The sequence below is a fragment of the Hipposideros armiger genome, unplaced genomic scaffold (genome assembly GCF_001890085.2).
Source record: "Hipposideros armiger isolate ML-2016 unplaced genomic scaffold, ASM189008v1 scaffold_331, whole genome shotgun sequence".
Classification (NCBI taxonomy): Eukaryota; Metazoa; Chordata; class Mammalia; order Chiroptera; family Hipposideridae; genus Hipposideros; species Hipposideros armiger.
The window spans coordinates 1,772,170-1,788,885 of NW_017731681.1; the positions used below are offsets into that span (position 1 = coordinate 1,772,170).

The 16,716-nt window shown below is 52.5% G+C and overlaps 2 protein-coding genes across 4 annotated transcripts in view; both read left to right on the forward strand.

Moving 5' to 3' along the window:
* The first annotated feature begins 430 nt into the window (after positions 1-430).
* On the forward strand, positions 431-8,865 carry MLN (motilin). 2 transcript variants are annotated; one of them, XM_019660917.1, is made up of 5 exons: positions 431-457; positions 2,836-2,959; positions 4,807-4,920; positions 7,754-7,862; positions 8,717-8,865. In XM_019660917.1, exons 2-5 carry the CDS (start codon positions 2,843-2,845, stop codon positions 8,722-8,724), a joined length of 348 nt encoding a protein of 115 aa, XP_019516462.1. In that variant the 5' UTR covers positions 431-457; positions 2,836-2,842; the 3' UTR covers positions 8,725-8,865. The 2 variants fall into 2 exon arrangements, with proteins under 2 accessions (XP_019516462.1, XP_019516461.1); XM_019660916.1 differs by lacking the exon at positions 431-457 and adding an exon at positions 1,950-2,105.
* A 5,220-nt stretch (positions 8,866-14,085) lies between these two features.
* LEMD2 (LEM domain nuclear envelope protein 2) overlaps positions 14,086-16,716 on the forward strand; it is a 39,534-nt gene continuing 36,903 nt past the window's right edge. Inside the window, exon 1 of one of the 2 annotated variants that reach the window (XM_019660914.1) lies at positions 14,086-15,147. In XM_019660914.1, coding sequence (XP_019516459.1) covers positions 14,424-15,147 — 724 coding nt within the window. In that variant the 5' untranslated portion in view covers positions 14,086-14,423. The remainder of the gene's footprint in view (positions 15,148-16,716) is intronic. The other variant, XM_019660915.1, reaches the window with a different exon arrangement.

Below are 16,716 nucleotides of genomic sequence, written 5' to 3' on the forward strand. Positions count from 1 at the left end.
AAGACTGGAGACGAGTTATCTTCCTAATACAGCACTCTGACAGGCCGACAGAGAATCTGATGGGTAGAGTTGGCCTGGAGAGGCTCAACAACATCATATATTTAAGTAACAAAAAAGAAAGGGCTTTCATTAAAATGATCCTCTGAGCAGCAGCTGAGTTTTAAGTGCACAGGAGAGTGCCATCTGGGTAGGGGTGGCCTCCACCAAACCGTGACTGTCGCTTGAGGAAGAGGCTTTTCAGGAAAGCCCCAGAAGTCCACAGCATCGCAGGCCCAGCCCGTTGTTTCCACGAGCTCCAAGAATCCAGGCTCCCCAGCCAGAGCCCCCAAAGGTGTGGCCAAAGGTTAATGGGCTCCAAAGGGAAGACCAGAGGTATATAAGGGCTGGTCAGACCAGCCAGACACCAGAGGACATCAGAGAGAGGCTCCGCCAGGCCCGCGCAGACCACGCTCACTCTGTGAGTAGCCATGGAAGAAAGTGGGTGGGAGAGGTGGGGAGCACGAGCCCCAGGGCAGAAGGGTTTGGTGTGAGCTGATCAGCTCCTATGTCCCCCTGCCACCTTCAAATACTTAGCTGTGCTGCAGATGCCCCAAGCTGATCTCCAGGCTAACAGGTTAAAGCCACGCATAGTAAGCAGAAGCAGGGCTGCCCTGAGGCGTGGAGGCTGGAGGGGGCAGCAGGTGAGTGCAATTTCTGGCAACAGAGAGGCTGTTTGGATGGGTGGTGCCAGTGGCTGCAGGCCAGAAGCCCAAGCCAGAGCTCAGCAGGGATGCAGGACCCCACTGGGCACAGAGGCTTTGCTCTGGAAAGTGAAGGGGAAAAGCTGGTCCCTAGGGAGATTACACGGCTCAGCAAGACTCCCCAGGCTTGGCGCTACCCAGAGCTGGAGCCCATCCGTGGTGATGGAACGGGAAGTTAGCACCTCACCACGCTGCGAAAAGCTCTCTCCCACTCTGAGCTCCCCAGAACACAAATGAATGTAGGTGATATGCCGACTGCCAGTTGGATCAAGAAAATGAGCAGCAATTGGATTTTGCCTTTTTTTTATTTCAAGTTTTATTGATTCTTATGGAGGGAATTAAATGCCAACACCAGAATGAAAAGGGATCCACAGCGTCTCCGTGAAGGAAATGGGATGCCATAAATGTGACACATGCATCTCTGCTGGGAGGGAAAGTGGGGCCCCGGGGACTCTGGAGGGAAAGGGTGGAAATAGAGGGGAGGAGCAATGACTCAGAGCTTCCCACCCCCACCCGCTCTCTGTCCCCTCAAGATCCTTCTAGGACTCTGTACAGGGCCTCGGTGGCCGAGAGGTGGTCTGCAGTGGGTGGGTGGTCCTGTGTACAGCTGGATGGGAGGCTTCGGCTGTCTGAGTTCTCATGTTCTTTCTCATGGAGTTTTATCAAGATGGGGAGAGAAAGTAGGAAAGACGGGAATGCAAGAAGGCAGAGGGAGTGTCCTGTGTAGTAGAGGTGGCTTCAGATGACTGAGGAGACAGGTCCTGGCAGAGAGGCAGGACACAAGCCTTGGAAGATTCTCCTCAAAGCGAGAGTCAGGGTTGGACCTGCAGAGGATTTGGAGGCCAGCTTAAGCAGGACCTTCTCCTATACAACCGAATCCTGTGGGAGGCTCTCGTTATCTGAACACTCTTTTTTTATCTGAAACCCTGTAACCACCCCAGGCCTGCTGCAGGAGAGGCTACCCCTGGTCTCTCCCTGCTCTGTGGTAGGGTGTTGGGGAAAGCAGCAGGCCTCAGAAGGCCAGGCTTTCAGGCACCACTGCCTGTGAATGAGTCCCTCCTCCCCTCCCCAGCTCACACCTGCTCCCAGGGGTATGAGGATCTTATGAGAGGGGACTTGGAATGAGACACTGGGCACTAGTGTGAGGAATCAACCAAGCCTGGCACCCAGAAGGCCAGGCCCTCCTCCCCATCCTGACCCTGCCCGAAGTCCACCCGGCTGACCTCCTTTCTGAAGTCTCTGCACTCCTGCTCTCCCCACGCTCACTGCTCCGTGTCAGGTCTCTGCAGCTCACCTTCCTGCCCACCATTCCAGACATACCCACTTCCTGGGATGCAGGAGGGCCAGCACTCAGGGCATGCTGAGGTGTGGAGTGGGGGCGTGCAGGGAGGAGGTGCCCCTTATTGTTTCTGCATGACAGCTAACAGGTCGCTAGATTTGCTGGCGCTGGGGAGGGGCTTGTTCCAGAGCCAGTGCTGGCCCCAGAGCAGTGGGGACTCCACTCTCAGGTCTTAGATGCTGCTCCACACTGAAGCTTTCCATCTGGCTCTGCCTCCACATGGGCAGAGGGTCTCGGTCCTTTTCCCTCTGGACTCAGGGTCTTAGCCTGGTGCTCCCAAGTAGAGTCGGGGTCATCTGGGCCTGGGTCCATCCCTTTCAACAACCTAATTGGCTCAGGGGGCAGAGTGGGCTCCCTGGATCTTGGGGCATAGTTCTGTTGATAATCGAGGAGTTTTTCTCTGAAACATGAGGTCCCTCCCACTTCAGGAGCCCAGTTGACCCCAGCAGAACTCGCCTATAACAAACAGGAGGGTCAACAAGTGGAATGATTCTTCCCTGGTGTGTGGCAGGGGACTGGGCAGCCTTGCCCAGGTGCTTGGTCAGCTCTCAAGGCTCTGGGGTACAGTGGGGTCTCTGAGCTTCTCTGGTAAAGCCCCATACCAGGTCCATGTCCAGAGAGGCTAAGCAGCTTGCTGAAGATCACACAGCCACAGGTAGGGCATGGACCGACCAGAGCTGAGGGCTCCTGCCTCCAACGCAGTGATCCATCCCTGCACCCTACACTTCAGGACAGGAACTCCCTGTCATTGTCCAGCTCCAGGATGGTGTCCCGCAAAGCTGTGGCTTCCCTGCTGCTGATTCATGTCGCCGCTATGCTGGCCTCCCAGACAGAAGCCTTTGTTCCCATCTTCACCTACAGCGAATTCCAGAGGATGCAGGTAAGAAATCTGCTGCCCACCTCCCCAGTGTGGCCCAGGTGACTCAGCCCTGCTTAGCACTGCAGTGTTGTGAGCTTTACTAAGGCACAAATGTCTCTTCCGTAAACCTACGTTTAATCAACCATGCCAGTGACACTGAGGACAACAGAAGAACCTGGACCCAGGATGACCCCAGACTTCAGTTGTCTCCCTGGCCACCTCCACCATTTCATGAGAGCCACTCAAAGGCGTCAGTGGAGTGACATCTTTTCCCACCCCTGCCCATCCTTCAGAGGAAATTTTCAATTAACAAGTCAATAAATATTTGCTGAGCATCTGAGTGAGAAGCCAGACATACAAGGAAATTTAAGAACCTCCTGTCTACAAGGAGCAGGCTCGGGAGTCAAGACACAAACATATGAAAAATTCACTAACAATAGAAGACAAAAGGGAGATGTCACAAGGCAGGGGATGATTAATTGCCCAATAAGTGATGCTGATGGTAAGCGCTGAGCTCAGAGGAGGGGGAATCACTGTGGGCTGGCACCTGTTCCGAAGCCTACAGGGAATAGGTGAGACACGAGTGGGGGCCTTGAGAGAGCAGGAGGGAGAAATGGGTGGGAGCAAACGTCCAGGGTGGGAGAGAAGGTGGCTTTCCAGGTAGCAGTGGCCAAAGCCTCCTTCTCTTTAGAGCCCGGGAGGAAACAAGGTAGGCTGAATGGAACCAGGCAGCAGGACCTAAGGAAAATTGGACTGTTGGGCCTATCTCCCTGTGACTTTTACTCTTAGATGTCAGGGGTTCTGAGTGTCTGTGCCAACACTGGTTTCTCTTTCACACGAGGAGGTGAAGAAATGGAATTTCATGTCCCACCAGTCTGAGACCAAGTCTCTAATAGGGACAAATACCTGAGTCAATTCTCTGGGAGGTCACGTGGTCTTGTGATCGGGCTTCTGTGTCTACACCCTCTGTTCGGGGCAGGCATCCATATACCCACTAAACAGCGTCCCTTGCGGAGGCAAGGCTGGAACCCGCTCTTCTTCCTCAGGGACTGGCATGGAAACTAATGGAGAAGCAGCAGCAGGCCCCCTAAACATACTTCCTCCATCGCTGGCTCTCTCTCCAGAAAAGACAACAAATGGTTCTAGAATCACATTTCAGGGCAGGTCCAGAGCTGAATCCCAAGAGTGTCATTAGAGAAACCAAACGAAGGGGGTGTATCTGATCTCAGTGCTCGGGGCCCTGGCAAACAGGGTGCCAGGCAAGATTTGGGACTGGACAGAAACAGGCAAACTCAGTAGAATATAAACTAGCAAAACGGCGGCCAAAGGACACTTCGCATTAATTTGCTCTATGGTTTTGCTCCCTGTAATTGCCAGGCTCCAGGATTTTTATGAAGAAACTGCAAACTCCTTCCTCCATAATTCATCTCCCTGTCTTGCCTCTTATAAATCACCTCCCAGGGACTCCAGTTTCCGGGCCACCCCACATGGCACCCTCGCAGGCTAGACTCTCTTGCCACCTTTTTATAGGCTCTCTGCTAAGAAAAACACATTTTCACACTTAATATGCATGAAAAAGGCCATTATTTTCAGCATTTTAACTTAATTAACAGTAACAATCTGAGTGCAATGTTTGAACTTCAAAGGAACAGCTTCCTCTTCAAGTTGACCAGTTGGTGGGCAACTCTGAGGACCATTCATAAGCCACTGGGTGTCTGTGACTCCTCGTGCAGAAGGCGCCTGGGGGGAAGAAACTCTTGTGGCCTGTGGGGAGCTCGGGCCAGTTGGCATCCTGAGCAGAAACAGGCTAGGGCCATTGGTGAGCTGAGGGAGGCCAGGTTTTGTGCAATGTTATGCTCTGCCCCTAGGAAAAGGAGCGGAACAAAGGGCAAAAGAAATCCCTGAGTGAGCAGCAGAGGTCTGTAGAGGTCAGTGCCCTGGACCCCGCAGAGCCCACAAAGGAGGAAGACCTAGTTATCAAGGTAAGAAGATGGGGGACAATGCAGGGGAACCTAATGCAGGCTCCGCTGGCCAGCCACAGAATGTGCCAGGGTACAGCAGTGAGCCAGCCATTCAGGCAATGAACGCCATCCTAGGAGGGAGAGACAGACACCAACAATGAGACAACAAGCTATTTTATTACCAAAAAAGGAGGTATGACAGAGAGTGATGGGGTGGGATTTGGCAGCACTGCTTTGGATGGGGGAGGGTCAGGGAAGGCTTCTTGGAGGAGGTGACATTTGATTTGAAACCTGAATGAGAAGGGGCCCTTCATGCAGGCGGTGAATACTGACTGAGCCCTGTTATGTATGTGGCACAGTTGTAGGCCCTGGAGATAGAGTGGTGAACAAAATGGACAAATCCTCTGCCCTCCTGGTGCTCACACTCCAGTGGGGGGGAGGGGGGGGCAGAAACAAGATACTGGAAGGACAGGCAACATACGACAAACAGGATAAACAAGCAAACTTTGTAGTATGGCAGGTAGTCATAGGTGCTATGAAGGAGGAAAACAAAACAAGGAAAGCAGATGGGGTTGGTTGCGATTTTAAATAAGGTGATTAGAGCATGCTTCATGAGAAGATGGTATTAGTGCAAAGACCTGAAGAGGGAATGAACCTTAAGAATGTTTTGGGGAAGCGCATTCCAGGCATAAGGAACAGCCAGTGCAAAAGCCCTGAGGTAGGAGTGGGCCTGGTGCATTCAGGGAACAGTGAGGAGGCCACAGCGCAGCCGTGGGATTGGGGGAGAGAGTGGGAGGTGAGGCCGGAATGTGGATTCGTAGGCCGTTGTTTGGACTGGGCTTCCCTCTGTTGACTGGGAGCCCTTGGGGGCTTTGAGCACAGGAAGGACGATCTGGTTTACATTTTCAAAGCGTCTCCCCAGTTTCTGTGTTGAGAACAGGCTGAAGGGGCAAAAGCAGAAGCCCGGGTGGTCATGGTGGAGGCAGAGCAAAGTGGTAGGATTCTGGAAATATTTCGGACGTAGAAGTCCACAGGATTTTCTGAAAGAATGGATATAAGATGTGAATAAAGGAAACGGAAAAAGTGACTTGAAGGCTTTTGGCCGGAACACCTGGAAGGATGGATTGGCTGCTTACTGAGACGGGGACGCCTGTGTGTGGTAGGCTGCAAGTTGACAAGGAGGGTCAGCCTGGAACTGTGAAGGGTGAGATGCCTGTTGGGCATCCAGGCGGAGGCCTTGCTCAGGCAGGTGGACACACAAGTCTGGACTTCAGGAGAAGTTAGGGTGGAGACATAAATGTGGGAGTCATCAGCAATCAGATGGAATTTCAAGCCAGAATAGGGCGAGATCATCCAGTGGGTGGGTAGAGATAGAGAAGGGAGAGGCCCCAGGACTGAGCGTAAGGCACTTCCCTGTAAAGGGACCTGGGAGAGGAGGACGCTGATATCTAGAGAGAGTGAGGGTCTTGCCAAGGTCACACAGTGGTCAGCGTAGAACCGAGCTGGGCGCCGTGCCTCCCGCCTCTCACCGGACACTGGCCAGTGATCTTTCCACATCCTTGGGTTGCCACAGTATGCTGTCCATAGCAGTGAGGTCAAGCGTGTGGGCCAGACAGTGGTCCCGGGGCTGTCATCGCACTGCAGGCGAGGCTCCTTGCCCTCCCTCACGCTCCTTTGGCTCTTGAGAGCTGGGAGTGAGCCTTCAGCTGCCAAAGGGGGAGCTGGCTCAGAACTGCCCTCTAAATGCCCCCAAGGCAGAGTTTAAGTCACTAATTGAGGTTTCCGTGGTACATGTTTCATCCAATGTAACATCTCAAGAGGCTTAGGATGCGGCACCCCTCGTCCCCTTTCCATCTCCCTAGAACCAGGCTATGCAGACCAGCAGGGCCTTTATGGACCATCCAGTCTCCTCATTTTAATGTGAGGAATCTGAGGCCTAGAGAAAGGCATAGCCACAGCAAGGGAATGGCATATGCCAGGCTGAGACCTGGAGCCCCACAGAAGCACACCTAAGGCTGCCCTTCAGACATCCAGAGCCCCTTTTCCACCCAGCGGGAAGTGGGGAGCAGGACTGGGACTCCGTGATGGCCAGTCTGCCAGCTGGTTTGCGCAGCAAGAACGCTAAACCAGGAAGCTCCCAGGAAACGAGACCAATCAGTGCCCCTGGTTCCACAGCAACAACCTCTCTTGGTGGTGACCCCTCCAGATAGGTCCTCTAGGGTCTCACTCGTGTCCCTACAGTGCTAGAGCAACTGTAGCCTGGTGGTCACTGACACAGACCCTGGAGACAGGTCCCCTTGTATACCGTTTTTTTTTCTCCGCTCCTTAGTATCTGTGTGGCCTTCAGCAAGTTATCCAATCACTTTGTCCTCAGTTTCCTCATCTGCAAATTGGGGACACTAATCGTCTCTACATCATAGGGTTATTGAGAGGCTTAATATACTAAAGCATTTAGGATGACACCTGGAGCGTAATGAGGCTCCACAGTGTTAGCTATCATTATTCAGGACGAGGGGGCAGTGAGTGTCCCCTCCATATGAATAAGCCAGGGCGACTCCTGCCGACCCCCCTCTCCGGCCCCAGCTTCCCTGCCAGAAGAGGTGTGTTGGTCCTCCTCCGAGCGGGTCTCAGAGACTTCCAGGATCCAGCTCCCTGGTTAGAACTGGAGGAGCCGTGCCAGAATTCCCATCTGGTCAAAATTCCCATCTGGCCCTAGAAACCCAGAGGATCCCAGAGGATCGGGGAGGGGTGGAGCCAGCAGAGTGGTGTTGTTCCCAGCCACCTGTAGGGCACCCAGGGGTTAATGGCACTCTTGGCGCTTCTCCCTTCTTGTTAACTCTGCCTTATTTCACAGCTGACTGCTCCTGTGGAAATTGGAATGAGGATGAACTCCAGGCAGCTGGAAAAGTACTGGGCCGCCCTGGAAGGGGTGCTGAATGAGGTGCTGCCGTCCCCTCAGAACGGTAAGGGGAGGGCAGGTGTCACTGCAGCTGGGGCCTGGCCTCCGCCCACTGCAGTGTTAATATTCCAGGAGCGAATCCGTCTGAGCAGGGTTTGGGAACGGCAATTTGTTTTTCTGCTTTGCACTTGAGAAAATGTCTGTTCCTGCAAGTGTGTCCCACCCCACCTCCCACCCTCATCCCCCAGGTCTCTGAGCCTAATCACAGAGCAGGCAGGCCTGGATAGCTGCTGGTGCCCAAGGAGCCCAATTCCCCAGCCAGGGGCATCTCAAGGCCCTGCCTGGATGCTCAGGCCCGTTTCCCAACACCTTTCTGGCAGAGGACTAAAACAAATGACAACAACCCACCAACCATCCTCTGCTCCAGATTCATTCACCCCCCTCCCCGTTCCACCCGCCCCCCCAAAATCACACACACAAAACACCACTGAAGCTGGTGGTTACTCTGAAGAAAACCCTGGTGCAGTCTGGCCACAAAGCCTGCATTTTTTTCATCATTCTGCAAGTCGAAGTCCTTAGCCCCATCTGGCCTTGCCCAGTTCAAGGTCTGCCCAAGTTACTTGTGCAAAGGTAGGTGTAGGCTGACAAATAGCCACTAATTACTTCTCACAGTCAGTCCCCCAGGAGGAGAGAAGCCAGGGAGGAAGTGCTAGAGGTGGAGAAACTGGGAGGTTAAATGACTTGCCCCAGGCTACAGAGAAAGCTAGAGGTAAAGTTTCCAGAAACCTGGCAAAACCTGCCCCTCCTGGGTGCCCCTCCTCCCTCAGACCTGCAGGCAGGTTTAGAAGGTGGTTTCATAAGCTCATAAGAGGACCTGCTGACACTACTGAGCTGCAAACCTTTGCTTTTCTCCAACAGGCAAGTGACAGCCCACTCCAGGGAGAAGGTGGCCAGAACTGGGAGGCCCCTCCCAGCGATGGAGGCCCAGGAAGTCTGCAGGGACCATCAGCTGGGCTTGGAAAGAAGACACCCTCTCCCAACTAAATCCCCCTCCAGCAAATAAAATTTAAAATATATAGCAACAACTCTTATTTACGATCTTAATTTCCAAAGGTCAAACTCAGGTCATGCCATAAAGGGAGAAAAAATAAAGCCCAGAGGGAGTTTGGCCATAAGTGGTGCATATATTAGCAAACTGTGCACCTTTTGTAAGTTCTATGTTCAAACATTAATTTGTACCCACAGAATTGGAAGATCTGCACTGGCCCTTCTGTCATAGGTGAGGAAACTGAGGCCCAGAGAGATGGCATATTTTTGTCCACGCACCTAGTGGCAGAGCAAGGGCTGGAATTCAGGTCTCCTGAATCAGGGTCCATTTTCTATTTACCAGTGAGCTTGAGGTCTAATGGACCAGAGAGTTTTAAGGCCTCTGCACTCAACCCCTTGCTGAGTAAACTGCCAGCTAGCCCTTTAACCTCAATGAACCCTTGCAAAAGTAATAATATCCGCCTTGAGAGGTGGGGAAGGAGGCACAGGCAAAGAGCAAATGATTATCACCTTGCGACTCTATGCTCCAGAATCTGCAGCAAAATTAAACAGCCAACTTACTTATTTCTGCCTTCTAAACAAAACTGGATGGGAACTTTCATTTTTAAATTTAATTTAATTTTACATTAATGAATGATCATTTATTTATAAGCTAGGGCCATATAGGAACCACAGGTTACCAGCAATTAGACACAGTGCCTGTTCCATGTTTTCATCCACCTTAACCACCATGGGGGCTTAGCCGCAGATAGTTACCAGAAAAGGAGACCCCGACCCTTAAAAAGAGCCTCCTTTGGGGTGCTCTGAAACTGAAGAACACCCAAGCCTTCTACAGCACCCAGATCCCACTCACACATTGCACGATCACAGTTTCCAATACACATACTAAGCAACCTAAGCACAGCTGCAGGTTCCCGGGAAATGCTGCCAAGACGCCCAGTAATAAATGGAGAGAGGGTTGCACAGGGCATGTGAGAAAGGAGAAGACACAGGAATCTAAAAAATATGCGACTGGGAGGAACCGAACCCAGGACTCCTGGCCCTTCCCAGCTCCCCCATGCCAATCACTCCATTATCTGTAACACACTCCAAGAAGCAGAAAACAAAATGCTCAGTTTCCATGTGGAAGACACAGATTTCATTTCTTTTCCCCACTCTCTGCTCAGATCTGCCCCTACAGTGAGACCACCTTCACCTATCCCCGGCAGGGGGTGCCCATTTCTGGGGCAGGGGCCCCAGCACCCTTTGGGGAATTTTCTTTAGAATCTTGGGTTTACAGAGCAGAGTTGAAACAGGTGCCATGCAGGGAAATGAGACCCATGAGCGATTTCACCCCAGGTGGTCTACATTTTTTTTTTAATGGGAATTGGTTCAGCAACCACAGCTCCTGGAAAGTGTGAGGGTGCTGCCTGTTCTGCACAACAGCCCTGTTCAAAGCTCAGCGCTGCAGCCGGCTTGTCCCGACCCTCGCCCCGTGGCCTCTGATGTGCTTCTCGGTAATGAACCGCAACAGGGACCCAGCCACCGCTGGCATCTGTATGCACAGTGCCCGGGGCCCTGTTTAGATGTGTCGGCTCCTTTCTTCTCTCCTTTTCCTCCTTCTGCCACTGTTCGATTTCTCACAATCAGCTCAAATAATTCTTTTCCTCCAACGAGCTCCTCCGGTTTCTAGGACAGCAAGACTCTATTGCTTACAGGACCTGCACAGTCCTGGAAGAAATTAAAATTGGAGGAAGGTTGCAGAGGATTCCGTGAGCTGAGCTAAGAGAAAATGACCAGGTTTTCACAAAACAGAACTAAAAGAGACACACACACTCTTGCTTAAAGCCATAGAATGACTGAGCCACGAACCAGCCAGAGTCAGAGGTGGAGAGACACCCAGGGGAACCAGCCCTGTGAGGATGGGCTCTTTCTCACATCTCGCTGAGATTTATCCAGCAAAATCTGCAAGAATCTCTCTAGGTACCTGGCAATTACGGAGAGTTACAGATTACCCATCTTCATTTGGAATGTGCTTTACACTTAACAGGACCACGGTAATTATAGGGCAACCTAGCCGCACAAGATGAAGAGGATGAGGTGTGTTCTCAGTAGCCACATCGGTGTGATTTTATAATTACTGAGCTATGTGGATTTGCCATGAAATTGAATAGTTAAAAGCAAATAGTAATCGTCTGATATCTACACTCTGTAATTTAGTATAATCTAATCATGGACAATGTCCAAAAGAAACTGTTCTGAAAGCATTACATGTTTTTTCATACACAATTCGCTATTGACATTAGGGGATGTATTCCATGCCTCTTAAGGAACGCTTACCCACAGACATCAGAGGGTGAAAGCGGCCAAAAGAGTGAGAGTTTTGTTTCATTTTCAGTCGCTTATGAAAAGTAGGTGACAAAACTGCCTACTAAGCCCGTTCTAGCATTTCTCTGTGACTCTTTGCCCCTTCACTGACCTAGAGACATGGAAGGGTGACTCTCCTTTTCCACAACAGAAATGAAGCAACAAGATGTTAGGCAGTGCTAGGGTCATAGCAATCAAAATCTGAGCCCAAAATGGCACCCATATTGTCCCCCCTTTCCAGCCACACTCTCCCAGTGCTCCGCCCCCACACCTCCCCAGTGTGACGCCACCCATGACATGGTTTTAAGGAAGCCCAGAATAGCTGAGAGGGACGCACGAGGCTGACAACGAGGTGGATCAAGGACAAGTCCATGGTCCCTGAGCATCTTTAAGGACCTGACAAATGTGTGCAGGGCTTTGCAGAAGGAGGAGGAGAATGGAACCCATTGAAAGATTTATGGCTGTTATTATTATAAGGCTCTGCTGAGACAGAGAGAGGTCAACAGGACAGCAGGCAGCGTCTGGGTTCCTCTGGGAATGCAGAGCGTCCTCCAAGCAGCCCCTCACCGCTGCTAAATGTATGGACGCGGTTACTAAGTAGATTTAGACACTGGAGCTTGTTTTTCCTCTTTTGCCTTTAATAAATCAGGAAGACCGACCACAGCCTGAGCTGCTCACCTTAAAAAAAAAAAATTACAACACAGAGATGAGAAAGGAGAGCGTGCAGGGCAGATGTTGACTTTGCAATGTTGCCCTTTTCTCTAAAATATGGGTTCCCATCCTGAACAGACCCAGCTGAAGAACCAGGATGAAGACACAGAAAGGCAGCTTCTGAAAAGGCCCACAAGGGCCCGATGGGGCCGTGGTGGCAAGGAAGCACTGAGTCCCAGGTGGGGGGGGGGGGGGGGGGGACAAGGGTCGGAGAAGGAAGTGTGGGAACTGTTGTGTGGAGGAACGTGAACAGCAACAAGCTGATTTCACTAAAGCAGGTGAAATAGCCTTGGGGGCAGAGACTGTTAATGGAGGACCCAGCGAGGTTAGTAATCCAGGGAGGGGGCAGGACTGGAGCAGGAAGCTCAGAAGGAACATGGAAAGGCCGAGACCTGAGAGGAATAACTGATATGTGAGGGTTTTTTCTGACTTTCTCAGATTGTGAGGTTTCTTCTTGGAGGGAGTAGAGAAAGGCCTGCTGGACCTAGCAAAGCCAGGCACTGCCAGAAGCCACGGGACACAGAAGGGTGGGCCATCGGGGTGGGAGTGACTGGTTCCAGGCCAGAGGGATGACACAGGGAGGGACAGGGGGAGGGGCACTTGGCCCTAGGTGTGTGTGGCAGCTGCAGTGTCCCCAAACACAGGGAAGGCTTACAACTGACAAAGCCCACCCTGGGGGCCACTAGCAGGGGTGGCTCCAGTTCAGTATGTATTTTTAAATCATCCTGAGATCCATTGTGATGAAATAGACCATAACTCTGGGAAATGCTGTGACTTTTAACTTTGTTTAAGCATCAGTTTCAAGCCCTCTTAGAACACACAGGGCCAGTATTGATGCCGAAAGGCTCATTCTTTATATATTGAACTGCACAGCTGCAAGGAGTTGCACAAATGTTACCAACTCATTTGTCATGCAAACAGTGCTTCAGAAAGAAATAAAATACTATTATGTGGTATATGTGTTAGGCAATCACTATATCAAATCCATGGCATTCCGTGCAAACACAGGCAGAGAAAAGGAAAACAACACTTGGTGAGAGAAATCGCACCACATGGGAGCAGCTAAGTCGGGACATGGGGAGGGCTAACAACGGAAGCCTGACCAAGCTGAGGCTGTAATTTTCCCAGCAATTGTGGCCAGTGTTGAATGCCCCTGTGGTAGAGCAAGCAGCAGGAATGCAAACTACTGGCAGAGGGGCCTTGCCCACAGACCCCCAGGAATGAGGGGCCTTGCCCGCAGACCCCCAGGAATGGGACAAGGTGGGCGGGTGGGTGATGGGACTGTAGGGGAGGAGGGGAACACAGGGGAAGGGGACACCGGAATTGGAGGGGTAGAAATAGAATGGAACCCAGGAGGTCTGCGATAAATGTTTGGGAAAGGCAGTTGATGGGGGATGTGAAAGGAATACAGAGAGAGAGGGAGGCGGAAGGAAGACAATGAACCATAGCTCTATTTCCATTTGCCACCCCTCCCCAGGCTTCCCTTAGGGCTTTCTCCCTAACAGCTGTCACTTAATCAAACCGAGTGCCCTCTGGGAGGTTCCACACAGCAATGCTGCTGCAGAGATATGGGTTAAGTATAAACACTTAGGAGCATGTGCCAGGCACTGTCCTAAGCACCTTATACAAATCACCTCTTCTAATCCTCCCAAAACCCTACGAGGTTTACTAACCAACAGGCTAGCAATGTTAATTAGATATGATCACACATCTAATAGTGGTGGCGTTGGGATTCGAGAACCCCCAACATCAATCCAACCCGTACCCATCTCTCCTTATGAAAATCCCACTATCCAGCCACACAGCTTCTTCCCAGAAGCCTAAACTGCACACTGGAGCCCAAAAAGGCATTTGGCTCTTCTGCCCTCTCTGTGGATGCGTGGGTGCAATGCAGTGCCCCCTCCAACAGGAGCGCCCTGCAGGCCTGCCTCTGGCTGGGGCAGGGCCTGCAGGCACTTGGGGCTAACGTCTGTGAGTGAACCACCAGGAAAACAGGCCTGCGGGTCACAGAGCATGCCACAGGTCTACTCCACGACAGAAACAAAGCCCTTCCCTAAGCGCAGAAGGGATTCTCATCGGTCCTCAAGCACCGAGAGAGGCAAAGTTTCCATCTCCCTACTCTGGCAGTGGCTTACCTTTCACCCTTAAGCAATTCATGCATTAAATCAACATGACTTTATTGAGTGTCTACCACGTGCCAGGGACTGCGCAAGGGGCAGGGGATTCAGAAATAAATCCCGCTTGGTCTTACAGGCAAGGCAAAGGAACTGAGCAAGGAGGGGAAGGAAAAAAGGAAGAAAACAAAACACAACCCGGACCTCCTCAATATGGCGGCCGTGATGGCCGAGCCTGACCTCCTCATCATGGAGGGCCGATCGCCTGGCTCCGACCATCTCAACATGGCGGTCTCAGTGACCTTCCCATCATGGCGTAGAGCCCCGCCCGCTCTGCCGCGGCCGCGGGCGGGAGCAGTTCCGGGTACAGTTCGCGCCGGGGGTGGGTGGGGGGCGGCGTCCTGGCCATGGCCGGCCTGTCGGACCTGGAGCTGCGGCGGGAGCTGCAGGCCCTGGGCTTCCAGCCAGGACCCATCACCGATACCACCCGGAACGTCTACCGCAACAAGCTGCGCCGCCTGCGGGGAGAAGTCCGGCAGCGGGAGGCGGCCCGGCCACGGGGCGAGGAGCGGCTGCGGGAGGAGGCCCGGCTGCGCGAGGAGGCTCCGCTGCGCGCCCGGCCTGCCGCGGCCTCTGTGCGGGCGGAGCCCTGGCTCTCCCCGCCGGCCTCGAGCTCGGCCTACGCGACCTCTGGGGCCTACGGCGATCTCGGGGCCTACAGCGATCTCGCGGCCTCCGCGGCTTCCTGGTCCGGGAGCCGCGGCCTCGCCTACCCCGCCCGCCCTGCGCCGCTCAGGCGCCGCGCCTCGGTCCGGGGCAGCTCCGAGGAGGACGAGGACGCCCGACCACTCAACAGGGCCACGCCGAGTCTCGGGGCCCGTCGCTGGTGGGCCGCGTCCCCGGCGCGGCTGCCCTCCGCCCTCCATGGCCCCGACCAGCGCCCTGGCCTGCGGGCGACGCGAGCGGGCCCAGCGGGCACAACGCGGGCCCGGCCCGAGGTGGGGCGGCGGCTGGAGCGCTACCTGTCCCGGTTCTTGCTCTGCGCTAGCCTGGGGCTGCTGCTCGTCTTCCTGGGCATCCTCTGGGTGAAAATGGGCAAGCCCTCGGAGCCGCAAGAGGCGGAGGACAACAGTACGTCCCGGGCCGGCGCAGGGGAGGGCCCTGGGCGCGCGTGTCCACCAGAACGACCACCTGTTCCTCTCAACGCCAGGCTGCACATTCCCACGCCTCGGTCAGGTGCCTCTGGCTGTCTTCTTACCTCCAGACCTTGACTTTCCTTCCTCCAGCTGTGGGGGAGAGGGCTGGGATTCCTGCATCTGCAGTGATTTCCGTCTTCACTTGCTCCTGTTCTCGTTTTCTGCCCTAGCCCTCCCTACTAATCTCCCCTTCAACCATGTGCTGGAAGCAATCTTCATTTGCAGTTACTTTTACCCCAAACTCTGGTCTCTAGAAAAAGCCACACAGACAAGCCCGCCTCCATTCCCTTTTAGTTCTTTCTTCCCTTTTTGATCTCTTGCTCATTCACACATTAGTGCCCATCTGAAGGCACCTCAGGCTTCACTGCACACAGATGGGATCTGGTTGGGGTCCCAGCTTTGCAGCACCGAAAAGGCCATGTGCTCCATCCACTTCTCTGGACCACAGGGCCCTCATTTGTCAAAGGGAGATTTTACAAGCAGTGCGTATGAGACAGGTGTGGAAGAACCTTTTAAAGGGCTTAAATTGATATAAATGATATAAGGGCAGGCATTTATCATTGCCTGCAGCACTTTCCTGGAGCGTGTTAAGCGAAGATTCTGTAATTCAAGGACACTCCCAGCCATACTTCTGTCCACACTTAGTGACGTGATTAGACATGCCAATAAGGGGTCTGCAGGTTACAGTATGCTTCCTGCATAGCTGAGGATTTGTGTGTTTCCTAACAGGTAAATTCGCCCCTTGGGTAATCCTGAGCTCTAGTCTTAACAGGAAACAGTATAGAGACCCTGTCTTCTTATAAATTTAAGTATAAAGTGATACTAGTTCACCAACTTGTAATATTCTTTGCAAAGCATGAATGTGATTAATACTGTTCCCAGATTTGAGCCAAGGCCACATCTTTTCACGCCTAGCAGGAACAGCCAAAATGCAGGGGAAAGCTAAATTATGTCTTAGCTGTTAACAGCAGATGGATGTTTGGGTGTAATAAACAAGTCTGTGGGCACGGGGATCCCAGACTCGTGCATGCACCCAATTAGTATCTTGACTATGAGAGCAGTTATCCACCCACTGGAGAAATTAAGCAGACCCGGGAGTATCATGGTACTGTACTAGTACTGTAACTAATCTGGTGATGTCAAGCAGTATACTGTCCCTCACTGCTGAGATGCTTTAAGACAACCGCTATTGGAGATATACTGGGATTTACCTGGAGTTCCCCTCCCATGATGGTATTAATCCCCTGTTTCACATATCATTGTTTGTAATTTATAAAACTGTCATGTATGTTGTCTTGTTTGAGTCTAACTCCCTGAGTTAAGCAGGGAAGGCTTTATTGATCCTGTTTTATGAGGAGTAGAGGTTCAGAGTGGTTGAGTGGCCAGGTACCATGGCTAATCATTTTCAGCTGGGATTAGGACCCAGCTGTCGTAATTCCTAATTCAGGGCTGGGAAACCCTTAACATAATTCCTAATTCAGGGCTGGGAAACCCTTAACATTTT

What these genes read in the sequence shown, in the direction of transcription:
- MLN (XM_019660916.1), top strand. An exon ending in GCGAATTCCAGAGGATGCAG is followed by an intron (nt 2,960 to 4,806) that starts GTAAGAAATCTG and finishes CTCTGCCCCTAG; the next exon opens with GAAAAGGAGCGGAACAAAGG. An exon ending in AGGAAGACCTAGTTATCAAG is followed by an intron (nt 4,921 to 7,753) that starts GTAAGAAGATGG and finishes CTTATTTCACAG; the next exon opens with CTGACTGCTCCTGTGGAAAT.